At 34.1% G+C, this 21163-nt stretch overlaps 1 protein-coding gene across 1 annotated transcript; it reads right to left on the bottom strand.

Moving 5' to 3' along the window:
- Positions 1 to 5112: 5112 nt before the first annotated feature.
- LOC113295347 (transcription factor MYB27-like) lies at positions 5113 to 19130 on the bottom strand. Its single transcript, XM_026543687.1, has 7 exons — positions 18995 to 19130; positions 18761 to 18890; positions 18516 to 18616; positions 18101 to 18421; positions 14673 to 14874; positions 5172 to 5271; positions 5113 to 5127 (listed from the first exon to the last, which is right to left on the bottom strand). The coding sequence occupies exons 1-7, from the start codon at positions 19128 to 19130 to the stop codon at positions 5113 to 5115; spliced, it is 1005 nt and encodes a 334-aa protein (XP_026399472.1).
- Positions 19131 to 21163: the final 2033 nt, after the last annotated feature.

Below are 21163 nucleotides of genomic sequence, written 5' to 3'. Positions count from 1 at the left end.
TTAGCCATATGAACACTTTCATATCAACCTTGTTCATCTTAACACATATAGTTCAAATGACTCAAATGAAACTAGTTATAGAGTTGTTCAATTATTTATATTCTCATAAAAGTATACAAGACATAATTGAAGCAAAATCGATTTTTATTCACTCGAATCAATTCATGAACATTATAGCCATGGTTTGCAAAAAATTGCATTCCTTATTATATAAATATATTAGTTCATGAACAAACCGATTTTAGAACATAACCTACTCAAGTATGCAAACGGGTACGCATACCTAAGTCGCCGAACTTAGTTTGGGTTCGTCAGTATGCGAATGGGTACTCATACCTTCCAAACTCAGTTGAATTTCCGGACATGAACTTACGCCAGTACGCATACGGGTATGCATACTAAGTTCCCGGACTTTCATTAAACCAACCAGTACGCATACGGGTATGCATACTATGGTTCCCGGACTTGGAATAACTTGCAACAGTTAGCATACAAGTACGCATACTGTGTTATATCCCATCATGGTTAATTGTTCTAAACTCCCATTTCAATCATCCAAAAATTCTTGATAGAAGACAATAGCTTTCTCAGACAAACTATTAGCTTCAAAGCAATTTTCAAGTGATCGATAGATCAATAAGAAACATTCCGAGTCTACACCAAATGACTGTCTCACATAAATCATGTAAGATGTTACCAGGAGATTTTCACATGATCATATTTTGAGTTTCGTCAAGAATATATGATAAACTTGGTTAAAGTGAATGCTTACCAACACATATTTCAAGAAATATGTAAGCGAGTTAAACTCAGCTCGAAATATCAAATGTGTATAATCGAAGTCTATATAGGTATACGACTTTTGTCTCAAATAGGAGATAGAGTAGATAGACTTTTGAGTGATAGATGAGTTCAAGTCTCCACATACCTTTTGTTGATGAAGTTCCACAATCACCCCTTAGTAGTTCTTCGTCTTCAATCGATGAACGCCGTGAAGTCTAAAGCTCAACTACACTTTCTATCCTAATCCGAGACTTAGCTATAAGTAGACTAGAAATCAAGACTTATGGTTTTGAAAACCAAACTTGACAAACAAGCTTGAGATAGAAACGCTTGTGAGTTTGACCGAGAAGTGCACAAACACTAAATATATAACTCAGTATTAGACTTCACACTAATCAGTCTTCTTAACTAAATATAGAATTGAGAGTGTTTGGTCTCAACAAGTCATCACCGTGACTTCACCAAAATGGTAGCAGTATATGACTTCATTATTTCCTTTGAGACATCATATACATCACATTGGGGGTTCTCATTGGGGTACGGGTATAGCGGTTTACAACAACATTTGGTATGGAAACACATCCATGAAGAGAAGGTATTAAGTAGTGAGACGGTTAAGAGGAATTGATAGGATGAGGGAGTAGTGGTCATACATTCTTCCTGACCTAGCGGACACGACTTCATCACAACCTACGTGATCATCACTTTCTCCATATCTTCACAACTTTTACAACTTACAAGAAATCAATGTTTATACATTCACTAGAACTATAAATAGATGACATCATATATTCAGAAGGATATCTCATAGATAATTAGATTCACATTCATAAATCTAAACTTGACCATATTTCAACAACCCCATACTATAAATTTCGTCGCACAATGATTTCTCAATCTTTTATACATCTCTTCTGTAAGATCAACCTATTGTCTCCATCTTTGTGACTGAAGCAAGACATGAACAGTCATGTTTTGGTTTAGGATCGTCTTGTGCGATTTTGATTTCTCAAACCTAAAGAAGTACTTTTACAGTATATACTTTTTCACCCAAAAACACTAGTGTGGTTGATATTTTCTTTACGGAATTTGTTTGGTTGGTGTGATATGCATGCAAAGGTTAATACATGTGTTTTTCTCGATTTTTTCAATTTTATATAACACATTTCACACCAGAGGCCATAGCTTTGAATACTTAATCCCCTTTTGCACGTTATAGTAGAGAGATAAGAGGATATTTTTTGTGAAGGATGTGGTGCATAATTCTCTACACATTGTTGGTAGTTTTAGAGATAATAAATTGTTTAGTTAGAGGCTCAAATTTTCTAGAGGATTCAATGATATAAATTTTGTTTATGAAGCAAGTTAAAACACTATGGGAGGAATGCGATTATTTGAAGTTTTTCGTATTCGCTTTAACGATGCTCTACGTTGAAGGATTTGACGTTAATACTTCTTAAAGCATATAGCTTTACACACTCCAAATAACTTCTAAAAAGTATTCGTGTTACTATATTAACAATTCTAGTTTGGTTAGTTGATTGTGTTCTTTAGACGTTCTTGTGAATTATTTTTGAAAACCTAGAAAAGCTGGTGTTTGTTCAGGATGTGTTAGATAAGCAAGTAACATTTTGAGAAAATAAAAGTGTTATGGCCAAAATACAAGCTCAAATGCATTTTCTGATTCAAGTAAAGATGATAATATTAATATGTCATATTCTTATAATTGTTCCAAATCAAGAGAAAAAATTTGATGTGGGTGGTCATTAATTGGATCATGTTAATATTTTTACCTAAAAAGTCAAATGTTATGAAAGACGTAGTTATCCTTGGTGAATTTGGCGTGGCTTCAATTAAAGAAAGCAGTGAAGATTGGTGAAATATTGTTTAAAGATTTTATTTTGGAAATTGTTGACCGTTAACTAGGTTGGACATGTTCCAGTTTAGTAGGGTTTAATTTCGTTTGTACTACTTGTTGCGTGTGGGTAGAAGTAAATTGAACTAGGATGTATTTTTTGGTGAAACACAGTATTTTTGGACTTCATACGAGGAGATACGATTTATTAGGCCGACCAAGCGAAGCGAGGGAGGACTATATATGGTGACTTTGTGACAATGTGAAGCGTGACATTTTTTTCAATTTAACACAAAAGATTGGATTTGGTTCAACGATGAAAGGATGACACTGCCCCTCTAAATCAAATTTTTCTTTTTTTCCTTTAGACATTTTCATAAATTAACCAAAAATGAAGGAAAAATAGGTATTAGACATTTTCGTAAATAAACCAAAGAGGAAGGGTAATAAGGTATTAGACATTTTCGTAAATAAACCAAAGAGGATGGAAAAAAATATATAAGAGTCAAATTGTATTATAAATCCTTATGTATCCTGTTTTTTAGGGGTATAATTGGTAACCAAACTTTAATATAACATATCTAAAAGTCTGTGCCTTGGAGTTTTACAAATTTTATCTCGTTGGAAAGGTTTTTAAAAAATTCACTCAATGAGTACAGTCAAAAATATCAAATTTAAAGTTTTTACGAAAAATATTAAATGTATTTATCCTTTCAGGCACAATTTTCGAAAATAAATGTGTATCCATTATGCAAACTACCACATAGGATACATAAACTTTATGTAACCAGATTTTGGTTTATGCATAAATTAATTTTCCTTTGCAACTAATAAAACAATGTACTCCATCCGTTTCAAGAAAAGTGATACATTCATTTTAGGCACAAATTTTCTTTTACAGTCTAATTGCAACAGTGTTTCCTTTTTTCTTCGGTCAGCTTCCCCACCGTGAGAGTGGTCATCTAGTTATTTTTCAAACGCCAAATGATTTTGTCAACACATGTATTAGTTGTGGTGGAGCTACATTTTATTATTTTTCAAACGATAAAAGATTTTGTCAACATAAGTTAGAGCATATGCATTTTGGGAATATGATTAAGAATAGATTATTTTGTTGTGCTGAGTTTCATGACTTACTGGGAAAATTTAATAAGTTTTTTTTTTTTTTGTAGCAATTGTTGCAGCACTATTGTATATAGAGGCAATGAGGTTTCCTAGCATTTTTTATTAAGATATCCCACATATATAGGAAAAATTAAAATAATATGAGGTTATTTCATCTGGTTCGATACTTTAATTTTTGTTTAAAAAAAAACCAAAGCTTTATTGAAAAAGTGAAAGAATATTACAAAAGTTGCAGGACACAATGGTCTAGAAAAAACTAAAGAAAACCGATCCAGAAGCCGATAACCCGAAGAAAAGAAAGCAAAAAGGAAAAAACTAAAGTTACATCAGGTAAACTTAAAATAGGTACGATCAGGGTGTTCAATCTTATACAAATTATTAGGCCGAGAGTTGAACTGTAAACTTGACCTTTAGCAAGATGAACCCTTTTTTCGCGAAGAAATCAGCAGAGAAATTCACTTATATACATGCATGCCTAAACTGAATAGCCTGGAGTTTAGAACAAATCCTTTTCCACCTTGACCACACAGTCCAAGGAAGTTTGTTTTTCATGGATGTTAATGTAGTTGCATAGGAATCTGACAATAAAATAATTCCGAGGAACAGATGATCCAAAGCCCATTCCAAAACACAAATGGTAGCCATAACTTCCGCAGTGAAGTTAGTTATAGCTCCCAAACCACTTGACAACCCAATAATGAATTATCCAAAATGATTCCTAACCACAAAACCAAAATCAGAAAGACATGGGTTTTCTCTTGATGCACCATCACAACATTTAAAATATCCGGAGCAATTGGCAGTCTAAAAGAACATTCAACAACAGAGACCATTTTAACTTTTCTGCAAGTTATGTCAAAGAATTTTAGGATCTGGAGATTATAACTTATGTTCCACATATCACCTTTAAGCCTAATTTCACACTCATGAACTTTATGAATAATCATTCTTTTAAAACTCTCAATTTCAGTTTTATATCTTTATAGAAAATTTCATTCTTCATGAACCACAAATTGACCATAATACCGAAGCTAACAATCAACCAAAGTTCTTGAACAACATGACTTTTATGCTTATACATAGTTAATAAAATTTCAAAAGAAGAAGGGTTTATAAAAGATAGAATACCTCCAAGCCACTTCCAAATGTGATGATAAAAATCACAATGCCATAGAAGATGGTCCATAAAATCCTGATCTCTATGAAAGATGAAAAATCGAGAAGCCAAATTGAAACATCTATTCTCCAAGTTCTCATCAGTTGTACAAGCACCTCTTGTAATTTTCCAAACATTACTAGTAGTGCAAGGAAGAACACAAGGACTCCAAATTTTCTTATACCATTTGAATTTAGGCATTTTCATCCTGATTTTGTCAATAACATTAGAACAAAAAAAAAAGAGACCAACTTGACTACCACTCCAAATCAAAAGATCATCACCATAATGATAAGTAGGAAGTTTATCAACATAGAAGAGATCCATCATTAAAACTGTTGGATAAGGGCACCTTCAACAGAGAAGATCATCACCATAATGACAAGTAGAAGTTTATCAACCCTCATCAAGGGGAGTACAAACTTTATCCCATACCAGAGTAACACATATTCTATCATATGCATTTCCTGAACATAAAAAATTTCTAATAATTTTCCCACACTCCAATATAAATTTTTTTGTCCATTTATAGATGGACATGTTTTAAATGGGGATGCTGCTAAGAACATAATTAATGAGAGTAATTTTAGCTTGAAAATTTAGTAACTTGCCGATCTAATTGGCTAATCGTTTTTGAAGCATTTCAACAAAAGGCCACAGATGAGCAGAAGTAACTTTCCCTGCAAACAAACTCACTTCCAAGTATTTATCAAGAAAATAAGCCAAATCCATATTCATATTCTCAGCAATTTTCTTTCTTCTATTATCTGAAGTACCACCCCACAAAACACTTGCTTTTTGTTGTGCTAACCACTTTCCTAGAAGAAGCTTGATAGTTAAGTAACAAGGTTTTTGAGATTATTCAATGTCTTCTTTCCGCCATTACAAAATATGAAGATGTCATCAGCATATAATAAATGGGTTAGATGAATGCCTTCCTTATAACCATAGGAAGAAATATATTACTATGAACCATTTAAGTAATTTGTGTACTTAGTGTTAGAGCACTGCTTGGTCGAACTCGCAAGCGTTGCTATCTCAAGCTTGTTTGTAAACTTTAGTTGCCAAAACTACAAGTCTTGATTTCTAGTCTACTTATAGCTAAGTCTCGGACTAGGATAGTAAGTGTAGTTGAGCTCTAGATTCCACGACGTTCATCATGCAAAGACGAAGAACTAACCAAGGAACTTGTGGAACTTCATCGACAAAAATGTATGTTGATACTTGAACTTATATATCAATCAAGATTCTATCTATTCTATCTCTCCTATCTTGAGACAAAAATCGTATTTCTATATAGACTTCGATTATACCCATTTGCTACTTCGAGCCGAGTTTATCTCGCTTATCTATTTCTTGAAATATGTGTTGGTAAGCTTTCGCTTTGGCCAAGTTTATATTTACTAGGGACGAAAGTCATGTTGATTATTTCAATAACTTGAAGATCGCTTTGATGAAAAATAGTTTGTGAATAACAACTATATAACATCCTCTAAGGAAGTTTCAATGATTGAACTGAGAGTTTAGAAACATGTAACCATCTTTGGATATAAACATGGTGTGTTCTCACATTTGTATAAAATTCCAAAACCGGGAACCCAAAGTATGCGTACCCGTACGCGTACTGGCGGTTGTTGGAAATCCGGGTAAGTATGCGTACCTGTTACGCGTACTGGCAAAAACTTCACGTCCGTGAATTTCTGCTGGATTTTGAAAGTGAAAAACAAACTCAAACTGGTTACTTAAGTACGCGTACCCGTATGCATACTTAAGTAGGTTACTTTCTAAAATCAGTTTGTTCATGAACTAAAACATTTATATATTAAGGAATGCAATCTTTGTAAACTGTGGCTATAATGTTCATGAATCGATACGAGTGAATCAAAACCGATTTTTCTTCGGTTGTGTATTGTATACTTCTATAAGATCTAAGCAATTAAACAACTCTCAAACTAGTTCATTTGAGTCATTTGAACTAGTTATGGTGAAGATGAATAAGGTTGATATGAAAGTGCTCATACGGCTAACCATGGTTAACTATTGTTGAACCAACAAAGTGTACACGTTTAGGTACAGTTACTTAAACCTAAACAAAGTTACATTTCATTTGTGTATAACAAGCTAAGTTCGATCTAACAGTTGAAAGATATTAGCTTGAATCTAATCAGGTTTTCATCTAACAGTGAATATTGAATGCTTTGTTACCAAGGTAACTTAGATTCAAACCCTGATTTGGAGACTATATAAAGGAGAACTCTAGCAACTGGGAAACCTAATACCCACGCCTCTTGTGTGATACTAGTTGTATAAGCTAAAGTCGATTCTCATCTAACCTTAGGTTTTTCACGAGACCCTGTAGGTGAACGACTTAAAGACTTCATTGGGATTGTGAAGCCAGACCCAACTATTTTTTTTTGTAGTTGCATGATCTGATCTTGCTGTTTCTATCGTGATTGAGTAAAATCGTAAGATTGGCTTGAGATTTATATCTCTGATAAGAAAGATAGAAAAGTATTCACAAACACCTTCGTCTCATCGTTTATGATTCCACAATATCTTGTTTCGATAGTCGATTAAGATTATTGTGAGGTGGTTGATATTTCTAGGCTGTTCTTCGGGAATATAAGTCCGGTATATCAATTGGTTCCTGTTCACCTTGATTTATCAAAAGACGGAACAAAAACCGTAGGTATTTCTGTGGGAGACAGATTTATCTATTCCTATAGACTTTTCTGTGTGATAGAGATTTGTTTATCAAGTCTTCGACTTTGGGTCATAGCAACTCTTAGTTGTGGGTGAGATCAGCTAAGGGAATCAAGTGCGTAGTATTCTGCTAGGATCAGAGACGTAAGGAGCGCAACTTTACCTTGAATCAGTGTGAGAGTGATTGGGTTTTAACTATAGTCCAGACCGAAGTTAGTTTGTAGTAGGCTAGTGTTTGTAGCGGCTTAATACAGTGTAGTGTTCAATCTGGACTAGGTCCCGGGGTTTTTTCTGCATTTGCGGTTTCCTCATTAACAAAACTTCTGGTATTTGTGTTATTTCTTTTCCGCATTATATTTTGTTATATAATTGAAATATCACAGGTTGTGCGTTAAATCAATCAATTAGTAAATCCAACCTTTGGTTGTTGATTGAAATTGATTGATCTTTGAACATTGGTCTTTGGTATCCTTCAAGTTATATCTCCTATATTCAATCGGTCTCGCAGATTTCTATTTGCTGATTGCATATTGAATTGAGAGATAGAGATATTAACTCTTTGATATACTTTTTATAAGATTGAGTCTAACTGTCTAGTTGATTCTTTTGTAAGTATATTGGGTGAGGTTGTTTGACCCCGCTTTTTCAATTGGTATCAGATCAGGCCGTTTAAGACCTTATAAGTCTGTGTTTGTAGCGATCTGACTCTGTGGACAAAAGTTCATCTCTTGCATTTACGCACACCAAAATGTCTTTAAAGCTTTTAATTATGCCGAATGTCTTTGGATTACCTCAAAGGATAACTCCTTAGCTGATTCTTCCGAATCCCGAAGTAGAAAGGTTGTTTTATCAGATTCTGATAACATTTCCTCAAATGAGACATTTGACACTTTGTCAAAAGCTGAAATGGATCTCACTAGAATCTCAGAAAAAAACTAGTGAGTTTATTGATTTTCATAATCATGCTCAGCTCATTGATGAATTTGAAAAGTCTCTTGCCGAGAACGGGAACACTATAGTATCATTGAGTCCTTCTCCAACAATATCGAAAAACTGATTCAAGAAACTACTCTACAACTTGAAAAGATCAGTGTTCTTGAGGATATTGTTAAATAAGACTCAATAAGATAAAAACGTTTGATCGAGACACATTAATCTGATCTAAACAGACTTCGTTTTGAAGAATAAAAATTTGGTATGTCCCTTATTCTAGCCCAAGAACAGTGCAAATCTTTGAAAAAGGAAAACTCTGTTTTAATGAGAAATTCCTCTGTACCGATCACCAATTCTCAGAAAGAATTACAGTACATGAAGAAATGTTCTCTGAAGGAAGTTCCTACTAAGAAGTGTTTACATAAATTGCAATCTTCTAATAAGGCTATGAATTTATAACAGGTTCCTTCCAATGTTTCTCTTCCACGTACCTGTTCCTTTTGTGGAAAAAGAATCATTATGTACATCATTGTATTTCTAGAAAGAAACATATTTCTGATCTTTAAAGTCTACTTCTTTTCACTGTCGACAGAGTAAACTCTCTAATGACCACTAAAATGGAGTTCATTGCTGTAGAAAAACATGATTCTCATAAAATGGATTTCAATTGTCACTCATCTCGAAATCCCCATAGGAATCGTGTTCCTACGAATGGTGCAAATTCTAACACCACAAAAATACACGTTCTCAGTATTTATGATAATCAGTATGGTAGATCTAAGTCTAGACGGTGGAGACATGTATCTTCTAAACCTCTGGAACCAATTTCTAGAGGTCTTAGACTTAATCCTTAGAAAAATATATCTGATGGATCACCTAACAAGGTTATGTTGAATTCTTCTGGAATAAAAAATAACTGAAAGAAGGTAAGGAATACCTGGGGTCAAACTTTCAGATGCAATTTACAACTCATCTCTCAAAACTCATAGTGGTATTACATCTCTCTTGACTACCTAACCATAGGCAATTTCATTCTTGTATCTAACTTGAGAGATGTAAGAATGACATTTGAGAGATACTCAAGTCTACTGTAGTTTTCCATTTGTATTATGTTTGACTATGCTGTTTTCTTTTGGTATGAAAGTAGAGTAACTTGACTCCTTGTTTCTATGTATCTCACTCTTATGCTCTGATTAAATTTTTTTAATTATTGAGTCATGATAATGTGGGATATATGAAAATAGAGGTATTCTTTTTGAATCTCTTCTGTTCTGTTTTCTTTCAACCAGTCCACGAACGTCTGTGTCTCTCTTGGGAGTTTAGGGTTTCCACAACAAGGGTGTCAATCTCTTGCTTGAATATATATATATATCCTATATTGTTTTTGCCTTCCCTAATAAAAAAAGGGGTATGGAAAACTCCTCAAGACCTCAAGAAGTTTTGAATCTTGATATGGAAGAAGACTCTAAAGGATGCGACTCTGTTCAAGAACTTGTCTTGAAAAGGATGACTGAAAGGAAAGAATACAACTCATGGGTTGGAGAATCTATCAAGGATTTAATTCTCTTTCAGAATGTTTCTAGGGTCGAGTTTGCAAATCTTCAACTGCAAATAAATCAGCTTATTGATGGTCAGGCCAAAATCCTTGAAAATCAAAACTCCTTGATCAGGAATCAGAAGAAACTCACCATGGACTGTGTCAAAGCTAGGCATCTATCCCGCATTGTTGATCGGAAAGTTAATGTTCTCACTCATGAACATGGGGTCTCTACGGTCAAAAGAATCGAGGATATCAGTGATACCTTTTATGATGGACCCTTTCAAAGGTATGATGTTATCAAAGAAACTTGATTCTTGTTTATGTCTAGGAAACTTCTTATGAGAATTTATTCTTATGTTTTAAGAAGGATAACTAGGGGTTGGAATAGCCATTATTGTGACTACACATAGCTATTTCCAACGATTTTCATCTTGCAATGTTTTTAGATTTATTTAAATTCTAAAGTTTATTTGGAAGATGATTTTGTAGTATTAATCTTTATGGTTTCATATATTGCAACTTGTTATGGGATATGTGTGTTTGCGATCGTGAACTACAATTGTCCAATACGTGGTTCAAAGTTAAGTCTTTCATATGTCGATATGCAAGTATTGATAAAAGATTGAATGAACTTTTGACAAACAAAAGTTAAGCATATTATGCCACTATGCAAAAATTGATGGAAGATAGGATGAGCTTTTGTTTACAGAGATTAAGTCTATTATATGTCATTGTGCAAATAGTGATGAAGAATAGAATGAATCTTTGTTTATTCCGCACTATTGATCTTCCCAGATCCATATTTTATGTAAAATACTGTGCGGCTCCCTAAGTTTTCTTATGTGAGCATTTCCGATTAAATGAATCATGGTATCTCTTGTGGTTAATTTAATTGAAATTTTTTGGATACAAATTCATATACTTGTGAGATTTGGTAGTGTCCAAAGAAATCCTTCTTTTCTTGTGAAAGTAAGGTCGCTCTTATTGTTCTTTCGGGAATGACATTTTAATGGGGAGAGTTCTTAATTCAACTTGTGCTTAATTGCCAAATATTTGTGGGGAGTGCGGTTGTGGAATATTATAGGGGTTATCTTGTATCTTTATAAACTCCTTGACGAATTCATTTAGTTTCGACTATGTGATTGCATCTAAAAAGGTTGATATGTGCTTTTCTTTTTGTCATGAAGTATCTCTATGGAAATTTCATTAGGATCTCCCTAATTTTCGTACCTTTGCCAAATTTATTGACAAAAAAATGGAGAATTAACGTGTAGTTCACACTACAAATATATATGGTTTTCAGATCATTATGTAAGGAGGAGTGGTTTTCATGTGAGATGAAGTATTGACTAAGGGGAAGTGATACATATCACCATAGTATTGTTGTCAAATTTGTGATACAATTGAACTTTGATGCTGTGTAATAATACTATGACACTGTATAACAATGATTGAGAGCTATTGTTTTCTCATTGTTACGGCTACGGATCTTCAACAACGATGATGCTGAACTGAACACCTTTAAAATCATTGGAGTACTTGGAAGTGACGAGGATTTCGAGTAATGTTGAAGAACCAAGGAGATCAAGCATTTGGATGAGAAGCTACAAATTTTATTTATTTAATATTCGATATGTATAGATAGTTTTATCACTAAAATTGACAAAGGGAGAGATTTTTAGAGCATTGCTTGGTATAACTCGCAAGCGTTGCTATCTCAAGCTTGTTTGTCAAGTTTAGTTGTCTTAACTATAAGTTTTGATTTCTAGTCTACTTATAGCTAAGTCTCAGACTAGGATAATAAGTGTAGTTGAGCTCTAGACTCCACGGCGTTCATCATGAAAATACGAAGAAATACTCAAGGAACTTGTGGAACTTCATCGACAAAAAGGTATGTGGAGACTTGAACTTATCTATTACTCAAGAGTCTATCTATTCTATCCTATCTTGAGACAAAAGTCGTATTGCTATATAGACTTCGATTATACACATCTGCTATTTCGAGACGAGTTTATCTCGTTTATCTATTTCTCGAAATATGTTTTGGTAAGCTTTCATTTTGGCCAAGTTCATCTTTACTAGTGACGAAAGTCATGTTGATTTTTTCAATAACTTGAAAATCTCTTTGATGAAAAATAGTTTGTGAATAACAACTATAGAACATCCTCTAAGAAAGTTTCAATGATCGAAATGAGAGTTTAGAAACATGTAACCATCTTTGGATATAAATATAGTGTGTTCTCACATTTGTGTAAAAGTCCAAAATCGGGAACCCAAAGTATGCGTACTCGTATGGGTACTGGCGGTTGTTGGAAATCCGGGTAAGTATGGATACCCGTACGAATACTGGAGGAAAGTTCACGTCCGTGAATATATGCTGGAGTTTGAAAGTGAAAAACAAACTCAATCTGGTTACTTAAGTACGCGTACCCGTATGCATACTTAAGTAGGTTACTTTCTAAAATCGGTTATGAACTAAAACATTTATATACTAAGGAATGCAATCTTTGCAAACTGTGGCTATAATGTTCATGAATCGATTCGAGGGAATCAAAACCGATTTTGCTTCGATTGTGTCTTGTATACTTATATAAGATCTAAGCAATTAAACAACTCTCCAACTAGTTCATTTGAACTAGTTATAGTAAAGATGAATAAGGTTGATATGAAAGTGCTCATATGGCTAACCATTGGTTAGCTATTGTTGAACCAACTAAGTGTACACGTTTAGGTACGGTTACTCAAACCTAAGTGAAGTTACATTTCGTATGTGTATAACAAGCTAAGTTCGATCTAACGGTTGAAAGATATCAGCTTGAATCTAATCAGGTTTTCATCTAACAGTGAATATTGAATGCTTTGTTACCAAGGTAACTTAGATTGCAAACCCTGATTTGGAGACTATATAAAGGAGAACTCTAGCAACTGGGAAACCTAATCCCCACACTTCCTGTGTGATACTAGTTGTATAAGCTAGAGTCGATTCTCCATTAACCTTAGGTTTTTTACGAAACCCTGTAGGTTAACGACTTAAAGACTTCATTGGGATTGTGAAGCCAGACCCAACTATTTTATATGTAGTTGCGTGATCTGATCTTGCTATTTCTATCGTGATTGAGTACAATCGTAATCTTGAGATTTATATCTCTGATAGCCAAGATAGAGAAGTAGTCACAAACACCTTCGTCTCATCGTTTGTGATTCCACAATATCTTGTTTCGTTATTCGATTAAGATTACTGTGAGGTGATTGATATTTATAGGCTGTTCTTCGGGAATATAAGTCTAGTATATCAATTGGTTCCTGTTCACCTTGATTTATCAAAATACCAAACAAAACCCGTAAGTATTTCTATAGGAGACAAATTTATCTATTCCTATAGACTTTTCTGTGTGATACAGATTTGTTTATCAAGTCCATGACTTTAGGGTAGCAACTCTTAGTTGTGGATGAGATCAGCTAAGGGAATCAAGTGCGTAGTATCCTGCTGGGATAAGAGACCTAAGGAGCGAAACTGTACCTTGAATCAGTGTGAGATTGATTGGGGTTCAACTACAGTCCAGACCGAAGTTAGTTTGTAGTAGGCTAGTGTCTGTAGCGGCTTAATACAGTGTGGTGTTCAAACTGGACTAGGTCCCGGGGTTTTTTCTGCATTTGCGGTTTCCTCGTTAACAAAACTTCTGGTATTTGTGTTATTTCTTTTCCGCATTATATTTTGTTATATAATTGAAATATCACAGGTTTTGCGTTGAATCAATCAATTGGTAAATCCAACCTTTGGTTGTTGATTGAAATTTATTGATCTTTGAACATTGGTCTTTGGTATCCTTCAAATTATATCTCCTATATTCAATCGGTCTCGCAGATTTCTATTTGCTGATTGCAGATTGAATTGAGAGATAGAGATATTAACTCTTTGATATACTTTTTATAAGATTGAGTCTAACTGTCTAGTTGATTCTTTTGTAAGTATATTGGACTTAGTCCATACAGATTGTTAAGCGAAATATTGGGTTGAGGTTGTTAGACCCCCGCTTTTTCACTTAGGACATCCTCAACAATGATATATAAGATTAGAGAAAGAGGATCTCCTTGCGTCAATCCTCTTCCCAGACCAAAATAACTAACAGGTACACCATTGATTAAGATATAAATTTTCGAAGTACTAATAAGAATCATGATCCAGGGACAGAAACCCCACAAAAAAAACCATATTTCCTAAGAGCTTGACATAAGAAATCCCAACTCATGGTGACATAATCTTGAGATATAAAGTTTTAATCCATCATTTTCCCCTCTTATTTTAATTTACATTTCATTATCTTACTCAGAAAGAAGTAGAATTTGTTCTTGTATGCATCTTCCTTCAATAAATGCACATTGTTTAGTATAAAAAATCTTATGAATAATACTACTTATCCAGTTATAATGATTTTGGTGAAAATTTTGAAACAAAAGTTACTAAGCCCAATAGGTCTAAAATGATTAGCATTTTTTTGCACCTGACACTTTGGGAAGTAAAAAAATAAGAAATTTGAATTTAGACCACTAAAATGAATTTATTTTCCCAACAATACCTTATAGCAGCAATCAAATCATCATGTATAAGTTTCCAAGCAGCTTTATAGAAATCTCCAGAGAAGCCATCAAGATCAGGAGCACCTTCAGGATTTAACTCAAAAACAACATTCTTAATCTTAAGATCAAAAGGGATAATTTCAAGCTTCTTATTGTCATATTCTATAACTACTTGAGGCGTAGCATCAAAAATAGAATCCACTACATTGACAGGAGTTCGATACTTAGAACATTAAAGGCCAAAATCATAAAACTATATACAAAGAATTCAGATATAACTCGTGCAATGCACATGCCTTCTACTAGTATATGATATGTAATGTTGTCAATTTTAAAGCCTAGGCATGTGATTTTCGGGGTGAGCATGGTCTGGAATAAGCCGGTTTCCGCCCATCCGCATCCGATCCAATACATGATGAATTTTAATTTGGTATCCGCATCTGATCCAATATCAAATCTAATGCATACACGGATGGGCGGTTTAGATGCAAATGATCCAATAAATTTCTTTTATAATTAAAACTTTAAATAGAAAACCAAAACTAACGAAAATTACTAAAATATTGACAGGTCAAGAAAGATGAAAGAAGAAAGGTTTTGAGTATTCGTCCGAAGCTCAATTCATAAAAGTTTAGTGGAAGAAAATAACGAGGAGATAAGTTTACTATATAATACTCCCTCAGTCCCACTATTAGATGACCTATTTAGTTTAAAATCTTGTCCCATTCTCATTAAACAAAGTAATATTTCTAAAACTATCAATTTGAGTGATTATCGTTAGTATAAGAAATATGTATAATTTGATATCCATGTTTATATTTGTTACACAGATGTTTTAAAATGCTTTTTAATGGTAAAAAGTTTATAAATATCCGTGACATAGTTTGAGAGATAAATCATTTCTAATTTTACAAGTTATTATCCATAAGGGTATAATTGTAAAAAAATACTTAAAAATACTCTTTTTCCTTCCTTGCCTTAAGAATTATGCAAACTTCAACTAGGTCATCTAATAGTGGGGAGTGCTAAACTAACTCCATGTTTTATAAACATCCCATAAGTATCCTTAATCTAATGGGTCCGGATGTCCAAAGGATTTTTAATGTTATATCACACCGAATCTAAAATTCATTGGATCTCAAAATTGCATCTGCATCCAATCCACTAGTGAACAGTTCAGGCACATATCCACGAATATAAGGTTGGGCCGGATTAGATATTCAGATTTCGGGCCAAATATTCACCCTTTGCCTCTAATCTACTAGTGAACGGTTCGGGCACCTACCTGCAAATACACAGTTGGGTCATATCGGATCCACAGATCTCGGGACAAAGGTTCACCCCTAATTTTGGTTGCTCTATAGCGTAAGATCGGCCTACTACCAAATTCATTTTGAAACTGTTACACTTACACTCATACTCTTAATCTGTCATTTCTATTTACGATATTTACGATAGTGGGATTCATCTGTACAATAATTAGCAAATTATATAGATAAGTTGCAAATCAATCCCTTGATTAGCCGCCCATTGTGGCCTTATCCTTCCTATCTAAAAGATCGTCACTAACCAAAATTGTGATGACTTAAGTAGGTTCACTTGATTCAATTTCTCTCCGGCCTTAAGAAAACTCAAAAAGAGATTATAAGAGATCTACTTGCATTCTATCTATATGAGCGAAGCAAGATTATGAACTCAACAAGATCTAACTGAAGTATGAGACTAGCAAGTAGTACAACTAGTGATCATATCTTCACATTACACATACATTGCAAATATATTAGTTTTAGATAATCTTCACTTTTAAGTCTTTGTTTTAGATTGGAGATTAGAGATAGAGTTTTGCCTTCCACCAAAAAAGGAAACTTTGCTTAAAATATTTGAAGTGTAACTTGTTTGTATATGCTTTAATAGCTGACGACAACACTCTCATTCTCTCGAAACTTTCTCTTTTTAGCTCAAACTTTATATCCAATAATGAATGCATTAAGAAGTCAAGAAATTGAGAATTGAAAACTGGAATTAGATAGATTAGATTCTCTTTGTTCTTCTTTGGTGGATTGGTATTCTTTGGGCTAAAATGGTTACGCTATATCATGAAGTATGATATTATTATATCGCTCCTTGAGAAAAAATGATCTATGGAAAACATTATCTTCTTTCCCTTGTATCACTACTAACATTATATCACTGTTGCATAGCTCAACACTTTCTTATATATGAAGAGTACATTGAATGTGCATGTCACCTTACATTTGAGATATTTTAGCTTTTGTCGACATTGCAAAGAATAATACGTCGTTTGTTTAATTGTTGCATGAGTAACAAAGCGAATTATTACCATCATCAGTTTAAGCCGTAAAGCTGTAAATTTTGGATGGACATGAGGAACCAAAATAGGTGACTTTTAGTGTAAATTCACAACTAGAGTCTTTTCATTTTCATATACATTCTATCTTGCCATATATATCAACGGAAGAAATAAGAAAACAAAGATTAGCAACGTTTTACAAACATATGCAGTATTCAGCAGTATGGATTTGGTGTTCAGTCTTAAATCCATCGTCCTCCTTAACACTCTTATGAACAGCTCTAGCACCGAATTTTCTAAATATTTCTAGTGCTAGAGCTTGATTCATACTACTGAGTTCTTTGGACCATTCTCTGATACAATGTCATAACAATTTATTTATTTTTAATACAAACCCGCCGAACTGTCAGGTGAGGGTTTATATTCTGTTAATTTATGCATATAGTTACAGGGTTCAGCTCACCTCTTCAATCAAAACAAACCAGAAAACTTCTCCATGTAGTTATCTCTATAGGACTTGAAAGGCCATGTAAGTTTTTAATATGCATCAAGAGAGCTTCATTTTCTTTCTCTTCTGCAATACTATATATACTACAACTCATTCAATCCTTTTCCGAAATGATTTCTGTCTTTATCAACTTCTAAGATGTTTATAGATTTGATAATCATTATTCTTTCTATCTTGTTATTTTTAAGGCACTTCTTGGTCCCCCGTGTCACCAGTCTTTATCATAACATGTTTGTATAGTCTTCTGTTTGTTACTTTTCATGTCCGGAACTAGTCTCCGCAAACACCAGGTTATGGGCTTCCAATTAAATATTAAAAGAATGAAACCATAATAGATTCTTGCAAGAACAAACAGCTGAAATGAAACACGTCAATTCAAGAAGGTTAATTAAGATAAATTACAAGTGAAGTTGGTCACCAACAACATGAGATTCATAATCATTTACTATGTTTGAATCTTAGAGCTCGTCTTCAGTTTTTTTTTTCTTTTTAATTACAAAAATGATTAAATTTGACGTTCTCACTCAAATTCAGTTCTCAATAATCTCATGGGGTACTCCAACTTCACTACCAGTTCCAGAGAGTGGCTGAACAATTTCCCCATATACCATCAGTCTCTCCAGCTGCTGGGTAACGAAACCAAGAATCCTCAACACTGCTCACATTCTGATCTTTAAACGTATCTGTTTGGTTGTTTGAGGATGATCCCGATATCCAATCTGACAACCGAGTTTCATAAGGTGACATTGTAAATGGGTAATCCGAAGAAACAAAGACATCCTCTGACATTATCATCTTATTGTCCCCACCGGACCCATTACTAGATTCATAGCTAGTAGTTGATTGAGAGCTTAAATCACTATCTTGTCTTAGCATAGTCTTTTCTGGCTTACTGCTCATGGCAATTTCTATCTCTCTTTGCACCTTCTCTGTTGAGGAAAAACAAGACAAAATTTACAGTATAGTGTGTGGTTAAAAACTATATATATGCGTGTGTATGTGTATATATGTAACTATGTCTACCTTGTTCTTGTTCTTGAGCTCTCTTTCTCAGATGAGTTCTCCAGTAGTTTTTAATCTCATTATCAGTTCTTCCTGGCAACCTACGAGCAATCCTTGACCACCTAAGTACAAAAAAATTCGACCGTTTTAGTTAACAGAAGAGTACGAGTATACAGTTTGGATGAAGTCTTGCTCGAGCCAATAGCCAAGATTTCCACAAGTGAGAAACAATGAAACCTACGAGATGAACGAAGTGTGATGCTTACTTGTTACCCCAGCGTTCATGAAGCTGAAGAATCATATGCTCTTCTTCGATGGTCATCTGACCGTGTTTAAGATCCGGGCGCAGATAATTCATCCATCGAAGTCTGCAACTTTTTCCACTCCTCTTAAGTCCTGCAGCACGAAAAGTTAACATTCATTAAGTCCACGTTAGACATGATTAATTAAGATTTTCAAATACCACACTTGTTTATTCATGTTCTATCTATAATCAATACCTGAAGCTTTTGCTATAGAATCCCATCGACGTTCACCCATAACAGTCACGAACATGGCTAACCGCTCGTCTTCTTCTTCAACCCAAGGACCTTTACGAATTGTATCGTCTTGCATGGAAGCATTTCTATACACCATTTTGTTTGCTGTATTAATTAGTGAATGAACTTGAGAGAATTCAGAAGTGATACCTTCTTATATAAGAAAAAATGGAGAGGAAAGAAAAGAAGGATCTAAAAGAAGCGAATACGTGGTTATCCATATGTGGACAACACTGAAATCGTGGGAGCTCCACCAATGGTTTGCAACTTTGTTTACATCACTGTTATAAGGTCATTTTCTTATGTCTTTTGTGTTCGCTTTAAAATTATTATCCGTGGACAGAGAGAACTAGTTTGTTTTGTTTTGCATCACCAAATTTTGCAAAGGTTGTCTTTCTCTTCTACTACATTCTACTGTTGCTGTATTTCTTGTCTCTCTTATTCTCTTAGTTATATATGGACGGGAAGGATCATTTTGATGACGTTATATCTTTCGCATCGTTCGAAAGAAAACTAGAAGCTCTTCTCGGTGAATGAGCTTCTTAGAATTGAATACTACGGTTCTCACAAAAAAAAAAAAAATCACCTGTACCATTATCATCTACCATGTTTAGTTTCAACTATCGATGAACTTCAAACCGGTAAATGATACAGAATCACAGATACAGATAACAAAATATGCTGATTTTGCGAAATGTTAAAGCACGATGAAAAATGACGCCACAAAATAAAATTGCGGCACACTGTAAATACAGTGAGTATAACCACATCTAAGAATCATTCCACTGTGTGTATATCAAACATAACAGAATTATTTGAGTGCCAAATGAGGAAAGATTTGCGACCATTAGTTTTTTCTTTTTTTTGAGTATATTATTTGGAAGTAGCAGAGTCATAGTTTCACTAAATTTAAATATTTCGTACTGTATTAATTAACTAGCTTCTTGTACCCTTTATGTTAAACAGGTGTCGTTAAACTCTAATCGAGGTTAAGGCTTGCGATGACAATCAATGTCTTTGAAAGGAATGGGTCGTAATAAGACCCCCCGACCCCCGAGTTTGATTACTCTGTTAGAGCATCTCCGATGTAAGGGGTCAAGGTCTTAAAAAACCATATCACATTTGATTTAATATCTTTTCCACAAAAATTTCACCTCCAATATAAATGTCAAGGTATAAAAATGAGATGACATAACTTAGTGGAGGTACAAGAGAAAGTCTATACTAGACCTCCTGCATGACCTTGGTCTTAAATTCACAATCATCATTTTGTTTCTAAATTCAGACAAAAAGTATTGAATAAGACCTTGGAGAGTGGAGATGAATTTTAGCTATTTTTTTTTATCTTCACCATTTTTTGTCATTTATCAGTGACCCATAAGTAAAAGGGTGTAGATAAGACCTCCACCTAGGATGACCTTGACCCCTTGCATTGGAGATGCTCTTAACTAGTACGGTTGGTTATTATAGAAGTTAGTTTAACACCGTTTTGAGAATAATTACATCTCGTGGAACTTGAATTTTGAAGAAAAAAAATAACGAGGTCGTTTACGTGATTAGGATGAAATTTGAAAAGGAGATGGTACCAAGTACACCACCAATTTTTTTTCGTTTTAATAGGAAAATGAATCTGTATAGTACTTTTAACAATCAAAAGATGCGGAAAAGTAAAAAGGGCACATACACACAAGAATTTTGTTAACGAAGAAACCGCAATAGAAGAAACTGTCGGGAAACCGAGGTTACGTTCATCTCGAACCGGCATGTTTCCATAGAAGTTAATTCCATAAAACATCCTACTTAGATAACTTAGCTCGAATCCGTCTCTTACATCTTTAGATTAGCATGATCGGATAGTACTAGCGTGAATATATAATCAATACAATAATAGACAATCACACACGACACAAAGATTACGTGGTTCACCTACCTTTTGAAAGCTACTTCCACGGCCAAAACCATCCTGAGAATCTTCATTATCATAACAAGTAATTACATCGATCCACTTCATATAATCAACTAGTTATATAACCCACTAGCGCTAAACGTTAGAAACAACAAGACATATTACGAAGAGTTTACCTCTTCCTTTGTTCTTCTTCTTCCATTAACCTCCACCGCCATGGTTGC

The sequence above is a fragment of the Papaver somniferum genome, chromosome 7 (genome assembly GCF_003573695.1).
Source record: "Papaver somniferum cultivar HN1 chromosome 7, ASM357369v1, whole genome shotgun sequence".
Taxonomy (NCBI): Eukaryota; Viridiplantae; Streptophyta; class Magnoliopsida; order Ranunculales; family Papaveraceae; genus Papaver; species Papaver somniferum.
This window is presented reverse-complemented; position numbering and strand designations above follow the sequence as displayed.

Excerpts from the sequence above, each read along its gene's own strand:
- LOC113295347 (XM_026543687.1), bottom strand. The coding sequence starts at position 19,130 with ATGGTGTATAGAAATGCTTCCATGCAAGACGATACAATTCGTAAAGGT. Across the intron at positions 18,617-18,760 it reads CATGAACGCTGGGGTAACAA|GTGGTCAAGGATTGCTCGTA; the intron begins GTAAGCATCACA and ends TTTTGTACTTAG. Across the intron at positions 18,422-18,515 it reads AGCTCAAGAACAAGAACAAG|AGAAGGTGCAAAGAGAGATA; the intron begins GTAGACATAGTT and ends TTTCCTCAACAG.